At 40.6% G+C, this 22,297-nt stretch overlaps 5 protein-coding genes across 5 annotated transcripts; all 5 read left to right on the forward strand.

Moving 5' to 3' along the window:
- Positions 1–5,621, forward strand: LOC308111327 (protocadherin alpha-8-like; the record flags this gene model as incomplete). Its single annotated transcript, XM_080466190.1, has 2 exons — positions 1–1,602; positions 4,842–5,621. 2 exons carry the CDS (start codon positions 1–3, stop codon positions 5,619–5,621), a joined length of 2,382 nt encoding a protein of 793 aa, XP_080322316.1.
- Positions 5,622–6,184: 563 nt separating this feature from the next.
- On the forward strand, positions 6,185–8,569 carry LOC308111328 (protocadherin alpha-8-like; the record flags this gene model as incomplete). The annotated part of the gene is made up of 1 exon (XM_080466191.1): positions 6,185–8,569. One exon carries the CDS (start codon positions 6,185–6,187, stop codon positions 8,567–8,569), a length of 2,385 nt encoding a protein of 794 aa, XP_080322317.1.
- An 861-nt stretch (positions 8,570–9,430) lies between these two features.
- Positions 9,431–15,605, forward strand: LOC308111329 (protocadherin alpha-8-like; the record flags this gene model as incomplete). The annotated part of the gene is made up of 3 exons (XM_080466192.1): positions 9,431–9,664; positions 13,423–15,534; positions 15,597–15,605. 3 exons carry the CDS (start codon positions 9,431–9,433, stop codon positions 15,603–15,605), a joined length of 2,355 nt encoding a protein of 784 aa, XP_080322318.1.
- A 547-nt stretch (positions 15,606–16,152) lies between these two features.
- LOC308111330 (protocadherin alpha-8-like) lies at positions 16,153–18,522 on the forward strand (the record flags this gene model as incomplete). The annotated part of the gene is made up of 1 exon (XM_080466193.1): positions 16,153–18,522. One exon carries the CDS (start codon positions 16,153–16,155, stop codon positions 18,520–18,522), a length of 2,370 nt encoding a protein of 789 aa, XP_080322319.1.
- Positions 18,523–19,251: 729 nt separating this feature from the next.
- On the forward strand, positions 19,252–21,636 carry LOC308111331 (protocadherin alpha-8-like; the record flags this gene model as incomplete). The annotated part of the gene is made up of 1 exon (XM_080466194.1): positions 19,252–21,636. One exon carries the CDS (start codon positions 19,252–19,254, stop codon positions 21,634–21,636), a length of 2,385 nt encoding a protein of 794 aa, XP_080322320.1.
- Between the last annotated feature and the right edge of the window lie 661 nt (positions 21,637–22,297).

Genomic DNA, 22,297 nt, shown 5'->3' on the forward strand with positions numbered 1-22,297 from the left:
ATGGAAAAAGAGGATTTTAACGGTCGGTGGAGGGTTGTGTGGATTTCTTTTTGTCTTGCGTTGCTGTTTATGTCCAGATTTCAAGGAATATCTGCTCAAATACGGTATTCAATTCAGGAGGAATCAAAATCGGGAACTGCCGTGGGAAATGTAGCCAAAGACCTTGGCTTGGAGCTTGGAAGACTGGCAGATAGAAATCTTCGCGTTGTGTCGGGAACAAAGCAGGACCTCTTCGTGGTGAATCCGAGAGATGGATTTCTGATTGTCAACCAGAGAGTGGACCGAGAGGAGCTGTGTGAAAAAACGCTTCCATGCATCACCAGTCTTAAAGCGGTTGTTGAAAATCCTCTCGAAATGCACCAGGTGACAGTGGAGATATTGGATGTGAACGACAACTCCCCGAAATTTCCCGAGGAAAACTACACACTGGAGGTGCTGGAGTCCGCCGTTGTTGGGTCTCGATTTCAAATAGAGGGAGCGCATGACTTGGATGTAGGTGTGAATTCTTTGCAGTCATACAAGCTGAACCACAATCAGTATTTTAGATTAGAAACGGAAGAATTTGGAGAGGATGGTAAGGTTCCATTTTTAATATTACAGCGACCTTTGGATAGAGAACACACGGCTCAACACTTGTTATTATTAACGGCCATTGATGGAGGAAAACCGCCCAAATCATGTACTATCAATATAACTATTGCTGTATCTGACGTAAACGACAACTCTCCAGTCTGCGATAAACAGAAATACACCATAACGATAAAGGAAACTGCACCTGTTGGGACTTTTCTGTTGTCGATTAACGCATCTGACTCAGATGAAGGGGTAAACGGTGAGATTGAATACTCTTTGAGGAGTAAGTTTAGAGGGCTCGCGTCTGACCCGTTTGAGTTGGACAGCAAAACCGGAAAACTGACAGTGAAAGGGAGTCTTGATTACGAGGGGAAGCAAATCTATGAGCTGAAGATTTTGGCTGCTGACAAAGGTGCCGTGTCTCTCTCAACACACTGTAACGTCGTCATTAGGGTGGAAGATGAGAACGATAATAAACCACAGATAGATATTACTTCCCTTTCAAGTCGCATTCCAGAGGATGCACCTCCAGGCACGGTGGTGGCTCTGATGGGTGTGACGGATCTGGACTCAGGTGTGAACGGACAGGTGGTCTGCAGCGTGCCCAGTCATTTACCATTTGATTTAAAGCCCTCCCCTGACGGTCTGTCATACTCTTTAGTCACTAAGAACTACTTAGACAAGGAAACAATGCAAATGTATACTATTACTATAACTGTTAAGGATTTAGGGAGACCTGCCTTGTCATCTACAAAGGTGATACATGTCACTGTAATAGATGTTAACGATAACAGTCCTGTGTTCAGTAATAACCCATATACATTCTACTTGACAGAAAATAACAAGGCAGGGTTGTCAATTTTTTCAGTGAGCGCAACTGATGCGGATGCAGATGAAAATGCAATAGTCACATATTCACTCGACAGGGGTTTGGGGCCAAGTTTTGCAGCTTTCTTAAATGTCAACGAAGGCGACGGAACGATTACAGCGCTGAAAAGTTTCGACTTTGAGACTCTGAAAACTTTCCAGTTCCATGTTGTTGCCACGGATTCTGGAACTCCGCCACTAAGCAAAAACGTCACAGTCAACGTGTTCATTCTGGATCAGAACGACAACGCTCCAGTCATCTTGTATCCACTCAGCTCCAACGGCTCTGCCGAAGGTGTGGAGGAGATTCCCCGCAATGTCAACGCAGGACACTTGGTGACTAAAGTCAGAGCCTATGACGCTGATATAGGATATAACGGCTGGTTGTTGTTCTCACTGCAGGAAGTTACTGACCACAGTCTCTTCGGTTTGGACCGCTACACAGGACAGATCAGAACACTTCGTTCATTCACAGAGACAGACGAGGCTGAACAAAAACTGGTCATACTTGTCAAAGACAATGGGAATGTTTCACTGTCAGCAACAGCTACTGTGATTGTCAAGATTGTGGAGCCCAAAGAGGCTTTTGCAGCTGCTGATGTGAAAAGTGCAGCAAAAGCAGACGAGGAGGACAATGTCACATTTTACCTGATGATCACTTTAGGAGCAGTTTCCCTACTTTTCCTCATCAGCATCATTGTACTGATTGCAATGCAGTGCTCCAAATCAACAGACTATACTTCAAAATATTTACAAGAGACAAATTATGATGGGACACTGTGTCACAGCATTCAGTACAGATCTGGAGATAAACGGTACATGTTGGTTGGACCTCGAATGAGTATTGGATCGACTATAGTCCCTGGGAGCCATGCAAATACACTGGTGTTACCTGACAGACGGAGGACATCTGAAGAGGTAAGCCCAGCTTTTTTTTTTTTTTTTTTTAATTCAATGAGAAAATATAGCTATAGGATTCTTTCGAAGATATCCATAAACATTGTTACAACGTAACTTTTTATCTTTGGGGCCCTTCTCTGTACTTTTACTTGTCACTATACTACTGATTATAATGCAGCGTTCTAAATCAACAGACTGCACCTAAAATATCTGGAAACAAACTTAACAATGCTTTCGTTGAAGTGCGCTGTCCGCGGTGCTGAAACTCTTATCCGGTACTTGGTCAAATGTCTCTCCAGGATGCGATTGGAGACAGTCATATTGAAATTGATTGTTGAACTCATTTAAAAGTTGTAAATTAGATATTTTATCTCAATTGAGACACTATTTCAAGAGAATATTTCCCCAGATACTTTGCTTTATTGTCACAATCGTCATGACCTATTGCTGAAAACCCTAAAACGTTTTCAACTTGACATGAAAAACAGTGCAGCACATGGAGATAACATGAGATTAATGCAGCGGATTCAGCTTTTTTAAATATTGGATGGAAACAATTAAGCAATTAGATTAGGCACTGCTGGAAAGATCGAGAGAAGAGAAAAAAAAAGGTAACACTTTTTCATACTATTGAAATATTGTGGCCACTTGGCGTCACTGTGATATAAAAAATCACTGTGTTCCTCATTTGTTCAGGCCCTTCCCATCTCCGGATCATTTCTGGAGATGGTGTGCTGTTGAAATGTGCACCGCTGACGGATATATAATATTAATTGCGATTCATATAGCCGGATGAATTACCCTTGCGTTGGACATTGGAAAAAATATATATTTGTGTGTGAATAATTCCTTGAGCCAGTGGATCATAATTGTTTCGGGGAAAACCTTCATATATATGCTTCGCCATGGGGGTGGAAGGACAAAGGCGCCGAGTGGGCTGTTGGTGGATTGCTGTGATTTTGTCGCTGTGCTTCGTGGAGCGGATTTGGGCTCAGCTAAGATACTCTGTTCCTGAGGAAGTACAGGTCGGATCTACCGTTGGAAATGTTGCCAAGGATTTAGGACTTGACATAAGCACGTTGGCAAGCAGGCGATTTCGTATCGTTTCGGGTCCAAATCACGCTTTGTTTCACTTAAATCAGAACAATGGGGTGTTGTATGTTGGACAAATCATGGACCGTGAACTACTCTGCGATGGAACCAAAGTCTGTTTAATGAATCTAAAAATTGTTGTCGAAAACCCTCTGGAAATACACTATGTTGGAGTAGAAATAAGCGATGTGAATGATAATTCACCGACTTTTCCCGAAAGTGAGCAGCGGCTAGAAATAGCAGAAAACTCTCCTTCAGGTACTCGTTTCCAAATCCACGCCGCCAGAGATCCTGACGTCGGTTCACAATCAGTCCGATTATATAAACTGAGCTCAAATGATATTTTTGATATCGAAGTCAGAGACAGTGAAGAGGACAAGATACCGTTTATTGTACTGAAAAAGCCCTTGGACAGAGAGAAAAAGGCTGAGCATCGTTTAGTATTAACGGCCGTTGATGGGGGGAATCCGTCAAAATCTGGAAGCCTTAATTTAACTATCACGGTGATAGACGCGAATGATAACCGGCCTGTGTTCAGTAAGGATGTATATACGGTCTCATTAGATGAAAATGCATCAATAGGAACTATTGTATTACAATTAAACGCCACAGATTTAGATGAAGGCTCCAATGGTGAAATTGAATACTCGTTTGGAAAAACACAAAAGAAAAAAGTGCATGACACATTTGAGTTAGATAATGTTACTGGTGAGATTCGAGTGAAGGGGAGAGTAGACTTTGAGGAAACTGAGCTTTACAGACTAGACTTACAAGCTTCAGATAAAGGTCAGCCACCATGGACAGCCGAAAGTAGAGTAGTGATCAAAATAAGAGATGTAAATGACAATAAACCAGAAATTGAAATGACATCACTGTCTAATTTAATCCCAGAGGACTCAAAGACAGGCACTGTGATCGCCCTCATCAGTGTGACAGACCGAGACTCTGAGATTAATGGAAAAGTAATATGCAAAATATCAGGTGGCGTTCCATTTGATTTGACGCCATCCATCGAGGAAAATATGTATTCTCTTGTTACTAAAGGACGCCTGGATAGAGAAACTGTGACACATTATGACATCACAATTACAGCTACTGACTGCGGTGAACCGCAGCTTTCAACAGTGAAAAGCTTAAGTGTTCAGGTGGCAGATGTAAATGACAACATGCCAATTTTTAGTCAAAATCCGTTAGAACTTTACATGATAGAAAACAACACTCCAGGCAGGTCAATATTATCTGTAAGCGCTGCTGATAACGATCTAAACGAAAATGCCGCTGTAACGTATCACATTGTGAGAGGCAATGGGCTTCAGAGAGACATGACATCTTTCTTGAGTGTGAATTCGGAAAATGGGCAGATATCCGCGCTGAAACGATTCGACTTTGAAATTCTGAAAACTTTCCAGTTCCAAGTTGTAGCCACAGATTCTGGAACTCCGCCATTAAGCAACAACGTCACCGTCAACGTGTTCATTCTGGATCAGAACGACAACGCTCCAGTCATCCTGTATCCACTCAGCTCCAACGGCTCTGCTGAAGGTGTGGAGGAGATTCCCCGAAATGTCAACGCAGGACACTTGGTGACTAAAGTCAGAGCCTATGACGCTGATATAGGATATAACGGCTGGTTGTTGTTCTCACTGCTGGAAGTTACTGACCACAGTCTCTTTGGTTTGGACCGCTACACAGGACAGATCAGGACACTTCGCTCATTCACAGAGACAGACGAGGCTGAACATAAACTGGTCATACTGGTCAAAGACAATGGGAATGTTTCACTGTCAGCAACAGCTACTGTGATTGTCAAACTTGTCGAACCCAAAGAAGCTTTTGCAGCTTCTGATGTGAAAAACGTAGCAAAACTTGACGACGATGATAATCTTACTTTTTACCTGATGATCACTTTAGGGGCAGTTTCTGTGCTTTTCCTCATTAGCATCATTGTTCTGATTGCAATGCAGTGCTCCAAATCCACAGACTATACTTCTAAATATCTACAAGAGACTAATTATGATGGGACACTGTGTCACAGCATTCAGTACAGATCTGGAGATAAACGATACATGTTGGTTGGACCCAGAATGAGTATTGGATCTACTATTGTTCCTGGCAGCCATGCAAATACACTGGTGCTACCGGACAGAAGAAAGACATCTGAAGAGGTAGGAACACTTTTTCGAATTTAACTTTCCTTTGCGGTATTCGATTGCATAACGCATTATGAATAATAGCTCGATGAGTTTTTTTTTCCAGAGCTGTGTGACACACACACACACACACACACACACACACACACACACACACACACACACACACACACACACACACACACACACACACACACACACACACACACACACACACACACACACACACACACACATATGTGAAATAAATATTCCTGCAGTGTATAAGATCAAAAAGCCTCTTAAATTGAAACGCAAGATGTATTTATTTGCATGGCATATTACAATAACATATGAGTCATGGTGTGTGTACAGTCCACAAGGTGTCGGTGTCATATCGCAATACAATTTCATGGTAAAGCGATGGTCCTGCCCATTCTAAAAAGGTTTTGTTCAGATCGGAAGAGAGGAGATGTTAGCTTGCACAGACAAACGGAGGCTGCTTTTGTGAGAATGCAAAAATGAAGATCGGATATATTTTTGAAGACGACCTTCTTTGTTTTTGAAAAAAGGCCCTTTGTGTAAATAGCTCGAGCTGATTGTTTGACATCTAAACCGGAATGATGGAAGCAGGAGGACAAAGACGAGGAGTGCTGTCCTGGTGGGTCGCTCTCGGTTTTTCTGTGACGCTCAGCTGTGTGGACCATGTCTCCGCTCAGATCAAATATTCTATTCCAGAAGAAGTGAAAATTGGATCTGTTGTTGGGAACGTCGCAAAAGATTTGGGATTGGACATCTCCTCCCTGAATGAAAGACAATTTCGAATAGTCTCGGGAACTGATGATGCTCAATTTAATGTGAATCAGAACAATGGCGTGCTGTACGTGCACGGAAATATTGACCGAGAGAAGCTATGTGAACATATTTCTCCATGTTTAATAAACCTTAAAATGGTAGCCGAGAGTCCAATGGAAATACATTATGTGGCAGTTGAAATTATTGACGTGAATGACAACTCGCCTAATTTTCAGGAGGAAGAAAAAATAATAGAAATTTCTGAATCCACGCTCCCAAGCAAACGTTTCCAGTTACCGAGTGCGCGGGATGCAGATGTTCTAACTAACACGGTGCGAGTGTATAAAATTAACCAAAACGATCATTTCACGATACAGATTCGAGAAAGGGGTGAGGACAAAATACCATTTTTGATGTTACAAAAATCTCTTGATCGGGAAAAAGAAGACGAGATCAGACTTATTTTAACAGCAGTGGACGGAGGGAATCCATCAAGATCAGGGTCTCTGAATGTCACTGTTGTGGTCCTCGATTCAAACGATAACCACCCTACATTCAGTCAAGAAGTTTATTCAGTAACAATACCGGAAAACATAGATGTTGATACTAGTGTGATTACTGTAAACGCTATAGATCTGGATGAAGGTTTAAATGGAGAAGTTGAATATTTTTTTGGCAGCGAACTTGACCCAATACTGTATGACGTGTTCAGTATGAATAAAATTACTGGGGAAATTCGAATAAAAGGCGAAATAGACTTTGAAAAAGCTGACGTTTATAAGTTAGATGTCCATGCCACTGACAAAGGACAACCTCCGATGAGTACTGACTGCAGGGTGATTATAAAAGTACTTGATGAAAACGACAATAAACCAAAAATAGAAGTGACTTCTCTCTCAAAAACAGTGTCAGAGAGTTCAAAACTTGGGACGGCAGTGTCTTTAATCAGTATTGCAGACCAAGACGCAGGTTTGAATGGTAAAGTTATATGCAGTCTTTCAGAAGATGTGCCGTTTGATTTGAAACCATCATTTCAAGATAATATGTATTCCTTAGTTTTAAAACAGCATTTAGATCGTGAATCAGTTTCACATTATGATGTGAAAATTACAGCTACAGACTGTGGTCAGCCTCCCCTGTCCACATATAAAATGATCAGCTTTGATGTAGCAGATGTTAATGACAATCGGCCAGAATTTTTGAATAATCCCATTGAACTTTATCTGGTTGAAAATAACGTCCCTGGAAACCCCATAGTTACTGTTTCTGCTTCAGATAAAGACTTGGATGAAAATGCGGCTTTAACTTATCAAATAGTGAGAGATGAACGTACTCATTCGAAAACTGTAGCATTTTTAAACATCAATTCAGGAAATGGACAGATATCCTCTCTGAAAAGTTTCGACTTTGAAACTCTGAAAACTTTCCAGTTCCAAGTTGTAGCCACGGATTCTGGAACTCCGCCACTAAGCAACAATGTCACCGTCAACGTGTTCATTCTGGATCAGAACGACAACGCTCCGGTCATCCTGTATCCACTCAGCTCCAATGGCTCTGCTGAAGGTGTGGAGGAGATTCCCCGCAATGTCAACGCAGGACACTTGGTGACTAAAGTCAGAGCCTATGACGCTGATATAGGATATAACGGCTGGTTGTTGTTCTCACTGCTGGAAGTTACTGACCACAGTCTCTTTGGTTTGGAACGCTACACAGGACAGATCAGGACACTTCGTTCATTCACAGAGACAGACGAGGCTGAACATAAACTGGTCATACTGGTCAAAGACAATGGGAATGTTTCACTGTCAGCAACAGCTACTGTGATTGTCAAACTTGTGGAGCCAAAAGAGGCTTTTGCAGCTGCTGATGTGAAAAGTACTGCAAAAGTCGACGAGGAGGACAATGCCACTTTTTATCTGATGATCACTTTGGGAGCCGTTTCTTTGCTTTTCATCATCAGTATCATTGTCCTGATTGCAATGCAGTGCTCCAAATCAACAGAGTATACATCTAAATATCTACAAGAGACAAATTATGATGGAACACTGTGTCACAGCATTCAGTACAGATCTGGAGATAAACGATACATGTTGGTTGGACCCAGGATGAGTATTGGATCCACTATAGTTCCTGGCAGCCATGCAAATACACTGATACTACCTGACAGAAGGAGGACGTCTGAAGAGGTAAGATCAATTTTCAACTTTAACTAAACGCGTTTCACGCCGTCCCATGCGTCACCCTGAACTACAGCCAGTGGCTTTCGTTTTGTTTCATAATTGAATGTTTTTCTTTATTGTGTTGATGGGTAGTGTGGTGGTGTTCTCAAAGTAGGCTGGCTTTCTAACTGAGATCAGATACAAGTTATTTAATTGTTGGGAAAGGGGATATTTGTGTGAAAAATACCCTTCAGCGGAGCATTGACGGAGCTGTCCGTGGTGCTGACAGCACTGATTCTCGTTAAACTGCTACCCCTGTGCTTCTCCTCTGGCTTACAATATACGATATAAAAGTACTGGCACCGGGTCACAGGCTTTGCAGATGCGAGGACAAACAAAAACAAAAACAAAAACAAAAACAAACGAACAAATAACAACAACAAAAACAACATTCAAATACAAGTCCGTTAACCGTTTACCTCACTGTAATAAAGGGCAAGCAAGCACTGTTAGTGGTCTGAAAAATGTGAAATAGTCTATGATTCAAACCAATTAAGCTTCAAGATGTCAATAATATGGGCTGTTTGATTTAAATATATTTCAGCTGCTGGAACATACACATCGCGCTACATTTCAAGGTTTCCTTGAATATAAGTCGTTATATGTTCAGTCCACAAGATGTCAGTGTCATACCTGCATAATTCTTACTGGTTATACCTGCCCCTTTCACTGTGGACTTGTTCTGGTCATCAGAAAGGAGAATTTATTCTCAGCTGAAAGAGGTGTCGCGATTACTCCGACACTGGGGAAATAATTTAGTAGATTCAAACCAGGACATGTATTCGTTATCTTCTTTTTTTTTTTTTGTACAATGATCTGTCAACCGACATTCTATTGAAAATCCATACCGAAGCGATGGGAGCAAGAGGACAACGAGTGAAGTGGTGGGGAGATCTGTGTTTTATTTTCATTCTCTGCTCCGTCCATCGAGCTTCATCTCAGGTGAAATACTCGATTCCCGAGGAAGTTAAAGTTGGAACTGTCGTTGGAAATGTCGCCAAAGATTTGGGACTGGACGTCACCTCGTTGAACGACCGAAAATTTCGTATCGTTTCAGGAACAAAGGATGTTCCGTTTGAAGTAAATCAGAACAATGGCGTCCTGTACGTGCATAACAATATTAATCGAGAAGCGCTGTGTGAAAGCGTTACTCCGTGTTTAATGAACCTAAAAATGGTAGCTGAAAACCCCATGGAAATACATTATGTCGGAGTGGAAATCATAGATGTAAACGACAATTTACCGAGTTTTCAAGAGGAAGAATACATATTGGAAATTGCGGAGTCGACTCTCCCAGGAAAGCGTTTCCAGTTACCAGCAGCCCAGGATCCAGATGTTAACACCAATACTATACGTGCGTATAAATTAAACGCAAACGAATATTTCAGCGTGCAAATTCGGGAGAGAGGAGATGACAAAATACCATTCCTTGTTTTGCAAAAATCTCTGGATCGAGAAAGGCACGATGAGCATAAACTGATTCTGACAGCTGTCGACGGGGGGAATCCACCAAGATCTGGGACTCTGAATGTCACTGTGTTAGTTCTCGATTCAAATGACAACCACCCTACGTTCAGCCAAGAAGTATATTCAGTCGCTATTTCTGAAAATATAGCTTCGGATACTAGTGTAATTACAGTGAAAGCGATCGATGTAGACGAAGGCTCAAATGGGAATGTTGAATATAATTTCGGTAGTCAGCTTGACCAAAAAATTTACGAAACGTTCAGCTTAGACAAAGACACAGGTGAAATTCGAGTGAAGGGGGAAATTGACTTTGAGAAGGTTGACGTTTATAAGTTAGATGTTCATGCCACTGACAAAGGAACGCCTCCGATGAGTACCGACTGTAGAGTGATTATAAAAATTCTCGATAAAAATGACAACAAACCTGAAATAGAAGTGACATCCCTATCGAACACTGTATCAGAGAGTTCAAAAATCGGTACTGTGGTTTCATTAATCAGCGTAACCGACCAAGACGCTGGTTTAAATGGTAAAGTTATATGCAGCATTTCAGATAATGTGCCTTTTGATTTAAAACCATCATTTCAAGATAATATGTATTCCCTAGTTTTAAAACATAGTTTAGATCGTGAATTTGTCTCACATTTTGATGTTACAATTACAGCCACAGACTGTGGTCAGCCTCCTCTGTCTACATTTATAACCCTGAGTATTGATGTATCTGATGTTAATGACAACCGTCCAGAATTTTTGCATAATCCAACTGAACTTTATCTGGTCGAAAATAACATCCCTGGAAATAATATTTTTACTGTTTCTGCTTCAGACCGAGACTTGAATGAAAATGCAGTTTTAAATTATCATATAATCAGGGAGGAACACAGTGAACCAAGAATTGCTGTATTTTTAAATATCAATTCAGAAAATGGACAGATATCCGCATTGAAAAGTTTCGACTTTGAGACTTTGAAAACTTTCAAATTCCAAGTTGTAGCCACGGATTCTGGAACTCCGCCACTCAGCAACAACGTCACCGTCAACGTGTTCATTCTGGATCAGAACGACAACGCTCCAGTCATCCTGTATCCACTCAGTTCCAACGGCTCTGCTGAAGGTGTGGAGGAGATTCCCCGCAATGTCAACGCAGGACACTTGGTGACTAAAGTCAGAGCCTATGACGCTGATATTGGATATAACGGCTGGTTGTTGTTCTCACTGCTGGAAGTTACTGACCACAGTCTCTTTGGTTTGGACCGCTACACAGGACAGATCAGGACACTTCGTTCATTCACAGAGACAGACGAGGCTGAACACAAACTGGTCATACTGGTCAAAGACAATGGGAATGTTTCACTGTCAGCCACAGCTACTGTGATTGTCAAACTTGTGGAACCCAAAGAGGCTTTTGCAGCTTCTGATGTGAAAAGTGCAGCAAAAGTTGACGAGGAGGACAATGTCACATTTTACCTAATGATCATTTTGGGAGGAGTGTCTGTGCTTTTTCTAATCAGCATCATCGTTCTAATTGCAATGCAGTGCTCGAAATCGACAGACTATACTTCAAAATATTTACAAGAGACAAATTATGATGGAACGCTGTGTCACAGCATTCAGTACAGATCTGGAGATAAACGATACATGTTAGTTGGACCCAGGATGAGTATTGGATCTACTATTGTTCCTGGCAGCCATGCAAATACACTGGTGTTACCTGACAGAAGAAGAGCATCTGAAGAGGTAAGACTGCAGTTTATTTACTTAACATCGATATTGTGAACTGATACACAAAGAAACACAACAACAATAAAGAAAGGAGAAAGCCTGCTTCATAAAAAAAAAAAAAAAAAAAAAAAAAAAAAGATCAGCATTAAACGACTCACAGTTAACTTCAACTACAAATACAGTAGTGGAGCCCTCAATGAGTTGGGGTCAACAGCGCTGCTCAAAAAGCCACAGCGCCAACTTATCAACAGTGGGTTTTGAACCAGCACACCTATCCTTTGAGTAGGTGGGATTACCTCTAAACCACTGAAAAATCTCACATGTCCTCAATTTAAAGAAAATATCTTTAATACATTTACCTCACATTGTGTAGTGCTCTGGACTGTGTTAATGTTTGGTGATTTTCACAAACAAAAGCTGCTTTTAAACTGAAGTTGGGCAACAACGGGAGGGGATATGTTGTGAAAAAAAGCAAAAAATTCACTCTGTCATATTGCTTTAATTTTGTTTCAAATATGTATTTAGTGGCCTCAAAAAACATTTCATGTCAAGAGTTTCAATTGTGGCTCGTATTCTTATTTCCCGGAGTTCGTTTCCTGGCAATTGTGCTGTGAGAATCATGCATTTAATTTTTCAAGGTTTGGCCTCCATATTTATTCTTTCATTCATTCATGAAGTGAATTGTTCTTGTCAGAGGCGTGCTTTGTTGTACCTTCTCTTGTACCATTGTCTGACTGAAGAAAGCACAACCAAACAGTGGCATGACAACTAAATGTTATCATTTCGATTGTTTTTAATAAAAATAATATCACAACTAGGTATTATTTGTTGTTGGCATTGAAAGGAATGGAAGTAAGCTTCTAAGAGTGCCAATAAGGGTGTCAAAGTTTTGTTTTTCATTACCTTACAGCATTTTTTGTTTGTTTGTTTTGATTTATAACTTAAACCCGGTATAACAGGACACACTCAAACATCCATGAGACGTTTTCATTTTTCATTATACATTATGATAACTATTTGTGGCAATGCGATTATAAGGAGCAAGTGATGCAGAAGCAAATACTGTTGCTCAATATAAAATTTCAGTTTGTTTGTCCAAAATGGCTAGTTTAAATGTCAGAATGGTTGAACAGTTTTGTGGATAGAGGGGGGGAGGGGGGTAATCGACATACACTAAATTGAACGGTTTATAAAACTGGATTTTCTCAGTAGCCTCTGGGTGTCAGTATTGCATTGGTAAAGCTAAGGCCACATTATCCAGCCCTTCAAAACGTCTTTGTTCGCCACTGTTAGATTCAAAAACACGGCATTTGATTGAGCTCGCCATCATCTTGAATCGGTGTGATATAGTCATATGGCACATTCAACGAGCCCAACTCTCTGGATATAGGGACTTCATCCGTGGCTTCATCATTATGGGAAGAGAAAGACAATGTCCTTGGAGGATTTTTATTTGGTTTGCTTTTCACTTGGCTTTACTGTTGTGTGGCTCAAATCGGACTGTGGCAGAAACAAGATACGGCGTTGCAGAAGAGGTAAAAGAGGGAACTGTGATTGGAAATGTTGCGAAGGATCTTGGCCTTGACATCACCTCCTTAAGTAATCGACGGTTCCGCGTTGTCTCTGAATCTGCGAATGCACTTTTTAATGTGAACCAGGACAGCGGGAATCTGTATGTTCTCCAGAAAATTGACAGAGAGGCGCTTTGCCAGGGGAATGGTGCGTGCATCATGGAGCTAAAAATCATAGCCGAAAACCCTTTAGAAATACATTACGTGGTTGTGGAAATCAGTGATGTGAACGACCATACGCCGACTTTCCCAGAAAAGGAACAGAGGTTCGAGATAGGTGAGCAAACGCTGCCGGGTCGGCGATTCCAGCTGCACAGCGCCCGAGACCCCGACACAGGAATCAACTCTATCCGTACCTACACCTTAACCGCAAATGAACACTTCGACATTGATATACGTCAAAGCGATGAAGACAAAATACCATTCCTTGTGCTTAAGAAGTCACTAGACAGAGAAAAGAGAAGCAGACACATTTTAATTGTCACCGCTATCGATGGAGGAAAACCTGCAAAATCAGGGACCCTAAATGTTTCAATTACAGTTTTGGACAGTAACGATAATCGACCAATATTTAGTCAAGAGATTTATCAAATTGAAGTACAAGAAAATGTTCCAGTGGGCACTTCGATATTTAAATTAAATGCCTCTGACCCCGACGAGGGCAGCAACGGTGAAATTGAATACAACCTTGGAAAAACCCAAAAGAAAAAAGTCTATGAGCTTTTTGAACTGGATAAAGTAAGTGGGGAAATTAGAGTGAAGGGGCGACTAGATTACGAAGAAAACGATGTTCATAAACTTGATATTGAAGCATCAGATAAAGGACAACCTCCACTAACAGGTGAGTGTAGAATAATAATAAAAATTAAAGATGTGAATGATAATCAACCAGAAATTGAAGTGACCTCACTGTCAAACCCGGTGTCGGAGAATTCAAAGCCTGGCACAATGATTTCTCTCATAAGTTTGAAGGATAAAGACGCTGGTGTAAATGGTAAAATAATCTCTAGCATAATTTCAAATGTTCCTTTTGAATTAAAGCCGTCATACAAAGAAAACATATATTCAGTGGTTACAAAAGGTTTTTTAGATAGAGAGCGGGTGTCATATTATGACATAACAATTCAAGCAACTGATTGCGGTGAGCCTCCATTATCTACTTACAAAACGCTTAGCATACAGATCGCTGACATAAATGACAATAGCCCACAGTTCCCAGAAAATCCACTACACATTTACCTGCCAGAAAATAACGCTGCTGGAAAATCAATATTCTCTGTCAGTGCAACAGATAAAGATATGGACGCGAATGCAGCTATTACATATCATTTAGGAGGACAAGTCGGTCGGAATTACATCATATCTTTGCTAAACGTAAATTCAGCAGATGGCCATATTACCGCGATGAAAAGTTTTGACTTTGAGACTCTGAAAACTTTCCAGTTCCAAGTTGTGGCCACAGATTCAGGAACTCCGTCACTCAGCAACAACGTCACCGTCAACGTGTTCATTCTGGATCAGAACGACAACGCTCCAGTCATCCTGTATCCACTCAGCTCCAACGGCTCTGCTGAAGGTGTGGAGGAGATTCCCCGCAATGTCAACGCAGGACACTTGGTGACTAAAGTCAGAGCCTATGACGCTGATATAGGATATAACGGCTGGTTGTTGTTCTCACTGCAGGAAGTTACTGACCACAGTCTCTTTGGTTTGGACCGCTACACAGGACAGATCAGGACACTTCGCTCATTCACAGAGACCGACGAGGCTGAACATAAACTGGTCATACTGGTCAAAGACAATGGGAATGTTTCACTGTCAGCAACAGCTACTGTGATTGTCAAACTTGTGGAACCCAAAGAAGCTTTTGCAGCTTCTGATGTGAAAAACGTAGCAAAAATTGACGACGATGATAATCTTACTTTTTACCTGATGATCACTTTAGGGGCAGTTTCTGTGCTTTTCCTCATCAGCATCATTGTTCTGATTGCAATGCAGTGCTCCAAATCCACAGACTATACTTCTAAATATCTACAAGAGACAAATTATGATGGGACACTGTGTCACAGCATTCAGTACAGATCTGGAGATAAACGATACATGTTGGTTGGACCCAGAATGAGTATTGGATCTACTATTGTTCCTGGCAGCCATGCAAATACACTTGTGCTACCGGACAGAAGAAATACGTCTGAAGAGGTAGGAACACTTTTTCGAGTTTAACTTTCCTTTGCGGTATTCGATTGATGATTGCCTCACAGTCGCTGTGATTGCATAACGCATTATGAATAATAGCTCGATGAGTTTTTTTTTCCAGAGCTGTGTGACACACACACACACAGACAAACAGACACACACACACACACACACACACACACACACACACACACACACACACACACACACACACACACACACACACACACACACACACACACACACACACACACACACACGTGAAATAAATATTCCTGCCGTGTATAAGATCAAAAAGCCTCCTAAATTGAAAAGCAAGATGTATTTATTTGCATGGCATATTACAAAAACATATGAGTCATGGTGTGTACAGTCCACAAGGTGTCGGTGTCATATCGGAATACAATTTCGTGGTAAAGCGATGGTCCTGCCCATTCTACAAAGGTTTTGTTCAGATCGGAAGAGAGGAGATGTTAGCTTGCACAGACAAACGGAGGCTGCTTTTGTGAGAATGCAAAAATGAAGATCGGATTTATTTTTGAAGACGACCTTCTTTGTTTTTGAAAAAAGGCCCTTTGTGTAAATAGCTCGAGCTGATTGTTTGACATCTAAACCGGAATGATGGAAGCAGGAGGACAAAGACGAGGAGTGCTGTCCTGGTGGGTCGCTCTCGGTTTTTCTGTGACGCTCAGCTGTGTGGACCATGTCTCCGCTCAGATCAAATATTCTATTCCCGAGGAAGTAAAAGTGGGATCTGTTGTTGGAAATGTCGCTAAGGATCTGGGCTTAGATGTCTCTTCACTAAAAGAAAGAGAATTTCGTATCGTGTCTGGAACGGAAGATGCTCATTTTACCGTAAACTCGAACAATGGCGTGCTGTATATGCATAAGACTATTGACCGGGAGGAGCTCTGTGAAAACATTTCTCCATGTTTGTTAAATCTGAAAATGGTAGCCGAGAATCCCATGGAAATACATTACGTTGGAGTGGAAATCGTTGACGTAAATGACAATTCGCCGAGTTTTCAGGAGGAGGAACGATTCTTAGAAATATCTGAATCCATCCCACCTGGCAAACGTTTCCAGTTACCAGCTGCGCGCGATGCAGATGTTCTTTCTAATACGGTTCGTGTGTATAGATTGAATCAAAATGAGTATTTTAGTGTGCAAATTCGAGAGAGAGGTGAAGATAAAATACCATTCTTGGTTTTGCAAAAGTCTTTGGATCGAGAAAAACATGCTGAGCATAAAATGACTCTGACGGCAGTTGACGGGGGGAATCCTCCGAGATCCGGGACTGTAAATATCACTGTGGTTGTCCTCGATTCAAATGACAATCATCCCACATTTAGCCAAGAAGTATACTCAGTAACAATACCTGAAAATGTAAGATCGAATACAAGTGTGATCACTGTTAAAGCAACTGATGTGGATGAGGGTTCAAATGGAGACATTGAATATTTTTTGGGAGATGAAATCGACCCTAAGTTATATGAGATGTTCAGCTTAGACAAAGACACAGGTGAAATAAGAGTGAAGGGAGAACTTGACTTCGAGAAGGCTGATGTATATAAATTAGACGTCCACGCCAAGGACAAAGGACAACCTCCGATACATACAGACTGCAGGGTCATTATAAAAATACAAGACGAAAATGACAACAAACCAAAAATAGAAGTGACTTCTCTCTCCAAAACGGTGTCAGAAAATTCAAAACTCGGAACTGTAGTTTCTTTAATAAGCATAACAGACGAAGACAATGGATTAAATGGTAAAGTTATATGCAGTATTCCAGGTGATGTTCCATTTGATTTAAAACCATCATTTCAAGATAATATGTACTCCGTTGTTTTAAAACATCATTTAGATCGTGAATCAGTTTCACATTATGACGTTATAATAAAAGCAACAGACTGTGGTCAGCCTCCTCTGTCCACATTTAAAACCTTGAGTATTGATGTTGCAGATGTTAATGATAATCGACCAGAATTTTTGCATAATCCAGCGGAACTTTATCTTGTAGAAAATAACGTCCCTGGAAACAATATTTTTACTGTTTCTGCTTCAGATAAAGACTTGAATGAAAATGCAGCTATAACTTACCATATAGTCAGAGAAGAACAGACTCATAAGAAATTAGCTGCATTTATAAATGTCAATTCTGAAACTGGAGATATCATGGCGCTGAAAAGTTTCGACTTTGAGACTCTGAAAACTTTCCAGTTCCAAGTTGTAGCCACAGATTCTGGAACTCCGCCACTAAGCAACAACGTCACAGTCAACGTGTTCATTCTGGATCAGAACGACAACGCTCCAGTCATCCTGTATCCACTCAGCTCCAACGGCTCTGCTGAAGGTGTAGAGGAGATTCCCCGCAATGTCAACGCAGGACACTTGGTGACTAAAGTCAGAGCCTATGACGCTGATATAGGATATAACGGCTGGTTGTTGTTCTCACTGCTGGAAGTTACTGACCACAGTCTCTTTGGTTTGGACCGCTACACAGGACAGATCAGGACACTTCGCTCATTCACAGAGACAGACGAGGCTGAACACAAACTGGTCATAATGGTCAAAGACAACGGGAATGTTTCACTGTCAGCAACAGCTACTGTGATTGTCAAACTTGTGGAGCCCAAAGAAGCTTTTGCAGCTTCTGATGTGAAAAGCGCAGCAAAAGTAGATGAGGAGGACAATGTCACATTTTACCTGATGATCATTTTGGGAGCCGTTTCTGTACTTTTCATCATCAGTATTATTGCATTGATTGCAATGCAGTGCTCCAAATCCACCAACTACACATCTAAATATTTACAAGAGACTAATTATGATGGAACACTGTGCCACAGCATTCAGTACAGATCTGGAGATAAACGATACATGTTGGTTGGACCCAGAATGAGTATTGGATCTACTATTGTTCCTGGCAGTCATGCAAATACTCTTGTGCTCCCAGACAGAAGAAGGGCATCTGAAGAGGTAAGAAACTGAAACCAAATTTATATAGTAGTTTAATTCTACCTATATTCAACCTTTCTTCAATGTTTGTGTTTCAAGCTGCTTCACACTATGTCCTTGTATGTTACAAAACACTCACACACACACACACTGTAAAAATATGGATAAACTGCATTTCATAATTCACACGCCTGAGCTATGTAGATTTGAAGTAAATAATTTAATGCATGTTCCTAAATAGTAGAAATCATTTTATTTTTACATTTTTTTTAATTTTGACGGTTATGAAAACAAGTATCATATTTCATAGTTACATGTATAAAATGTATCCTGCAACTTTCTATTGACTGCTGGCTTTATGTTTTGTCTTTCTGGATCATATGTGCTTTTGACATGTATTACTTTAGTGAAATGACTGCCGAAAATGTGGTAATTGAATAACATAATAGATTTGAGGATGGCTAATATTTATATAAGGTATAATTGAAAAGCACATTGCTCCAAAAGCTTAAACTGGATGATTTGGGTAGAGAACACAAACGTAAATGGCCTCCAGGTGTCACTACAGCATTGGGAAAAGCTGTAGTGGCATACGTAAGTCAGTTTGTAATGCAATAGCAGGATCTCCATTTGATTCTAGCAGGCAAGCTGGTGTATTGTTCCGTGCAATATAGCGAAGCTGTATTCAATGGATTGCAAAAGGATCTTATTTTTGGAATAGTTTTTTTTTTTTAAAGGTATTTCTTATTTTGCCAAGTAATGATGGGAATCGAAAAACAAAGACAAAGACGGCTGTATTATTTGACGATACTTCAAATCACTTTATTACATTTTGTCGGAAGGCAGGTTTTGGCTCAAATTCGGTACAGTGTCCCAGAAGAAGTGAAAACAGGAACAGTTGTTGGAAATGTTGCAAAGGATCTTGGCCTTGACCTCTCTACATTAATAGAGCGACGATTCCGTGTGGTCTCTGGATATAAGGATACATTTTTCGAAGTAAACCAGAACAATGGAGCTCTGCAGGTCCTCGACAAAATCGACAGAGAGCAGCTGTGTCACGGTAGTGGAGCATGCTTAATGGAGCTAAAAATCCTTGTAGAAAATCCTTTGGAAATGCATTATGTCATTGTTGAAATTACCGATGTAAACGATCACTCCCCAAATTTTCCAGAGAAGGAACAAATATTTGAGATAGGTGAACAAACTCTACCAGGACGACGATTTCAGCTTCACAGTGCGCGTGACCCGGATGCTGGAATAAACTCTATTCGTACCTACATTCTAACAGCAAATGAACATTTTGAAGTCGATGTCCGTCACAGTGATGACGATGATAAAATACCATTTTTAGTGCTGAAAAAATCATTAGACAGAGAACAAAGAAACAGACATTTGCTTTTTGTTACCGCAGTTGATGGCGGCAAACCTGCACGATCAGGGACCCTTAATGTTTCTGTAACTGTTCTAGACAGTAATGATAACCGTCCAATATTCTCTAAGGATATCTATCAAATTGAAATACAGGAAAATGTTCCAATTGGCACTTCAATATTTAGACTAAATGCAACTGATCCCGATGAAGGTATCAATAGCGAAATCGAATATAGCCTTGGCAAAACACTTAAGAAAAAGGTATATGATGTGTTTCAGCTGGATAAACTAACTGGGGACTTGCGAGTAAATGGGTTAATGGATTATGAAGAAAACGAGATTTTTAAACTCGATGTCGAGGCGTCAGATAAAGGAACGCCTCCATTAACGGGCGAATGTAGAATCATCATAAGGTTGAGAGACGTCAATGATAATCCACCTGAAATAGAAATCACATCAATGTCGAATGTAGTACCTGAAAACTCAAAGCCTGGAACAGTCATTTCACTTCTTAGTGTAACAGACAGAGATTCTGGTGTCAATGGAAAAATAATTACAAGCATAAATTCAGATGGACCATTTGAGCTAAAACCATCTTTCAAAGATAATATATATTCACTTGTAACTATAGGACGTTTAGATCGGGAGGACGTTTCTCATTATGAAATATTGATAAAAGCCGCCGACTGTGGAGAACCTTCGATGTCCACTCATAAAGCAATCAGCATTCAGATAGCAGATGTAAATGATAACAGTCCACGATTTTTACAAAATCCATTACAATTTTATCAATTAGAAAATAACGTAGCAGGAATATTTCTTTTTTCTGTCAGCGCAACTGACAGAGATATGAACGAAAATGCAGCCATTACTTATCATATAGTAAGAGAAGGAAGGGCGAGCGATATATTGGCGTTCCTACATGTAAATCCAGAAAACGGACAGATATCCTCCCTGAAGAGTTTCGACTTTGAGACTCTGAAAACTTTCCAGTTCCAAGTTGTAGCCACAGATTCTGGAACTCCCTCATTAAGCAGCAACGTCACCGTCAACGTGTTCATTCTGGATCAGAACGACAACGCTCCAGTCATCCTGTATCCACTCAGCTCCAACGGCTCTGCTGAAGGTGTGGAGGAGATTCCCCGCAATGTCAACGCAGGACACTTGGTGACTAAAGTCAGAGCCTATGACGCTGATATAGGATATAACGGCTGGTTGTTGTTCTCACTGCAGGAAGTTACTGACCACAGTCTCTTTAGTTTGGACCGCTACACAGGACAGATCAGAACACTTCGTTCATTCACAGAGACCGACGAGGCTGAACACAAACTGGTCATACTGGTCAAAGACAATGGGAATGTTTCACTGTCAGCCACAGCTACTGTGATTGTCAAACTTGTGGAGCCCAAAGAAGCTTTTGCAGCTTCTGATGTGAAAAGTGCGGAAAAAGTAGACGAGGAGGACAATGTCACATTTTACCTGATGATCACTTTGGGAGCAGTTTCTATACTATTTCTAATCAGCATCATCGTTCTAATTGCAATGCAGTGCTCGAAATCAACGGACTATACGTCTAAATATCTACAAGAGACTAATTATGATGGAACACTGTGTCACAGCATTCAGTACAGATCTGGAGATAAACGATACATGTTGGTTGGACCCAGAATGAGTATTGGCTCTACCATAGTTCCTGGCAGCCATGCAAATACTCTTGTGTTACCTGACAGAAGGAGAGCGTCTGAAGAGGTAAGATCAATTTTCAACTTTAACTAAAGTTAACTAAAGCTACAAATTACTCCATTGACTTGAGAGCACATATAGGAGAACAGAGAAATTAACGTTTACTGCATTGAGAAAATTCAGTTTATACTATTTAATGCATTGTTTCTTGCTTGTCTTCAATTTGAAAATGCATAGATCTTTCACGTTACATGATGTTGTGCTGTATAGGGGCGTTTGTATATACTGGGGTGCTTACGCCCGGACATGATTGCGGATCCTTTTTGTGTAATTGAAGACAAAAGGAAGAGAGTGATGGATTTCTTCGCAGTGCTGTCCGTGGTCCTGATAACATTCAGGGAGAAGTGATATTGTGGAAATTGTATAGTGGGGCCAGTTAATGAAGCTTTTATTCTCATACGATTTGCTATTATACATGCCTAATCATATTTAGCAACTGAACATGTTGACCTTTTATTTATTTATTTTTTGTAGGAAATGTAATAAAATGTGAAGTCATATGCTATGACCTGTAGCTTCTTTGCCGAATTCAGTTCTTATTTGATTAACTTATTAAGCTTCCTTTACAAAGATGCACACACGAATATTTGGGACTTACTTGCATATGACAAATACAGTTCCAGCAAAACATTTACAAATGTTTAAATCGTTGAAGACTTGGTCTGGAGAATCAAGAAGCGAAAATCAACACAGA

The sequence above is a fragment of the Lipophrys pholis genome (assembly GCF_963383615.2).
Source record: "Lipophrys pholis genome assembly, chromosome: 6".
Taxonomy (NCBI): Eukaryota; Metazoa; Chordata; class Actinopteri; order Blenniiformes; family Blenniidae; genus Lipophrys; species Lipophrys pholis.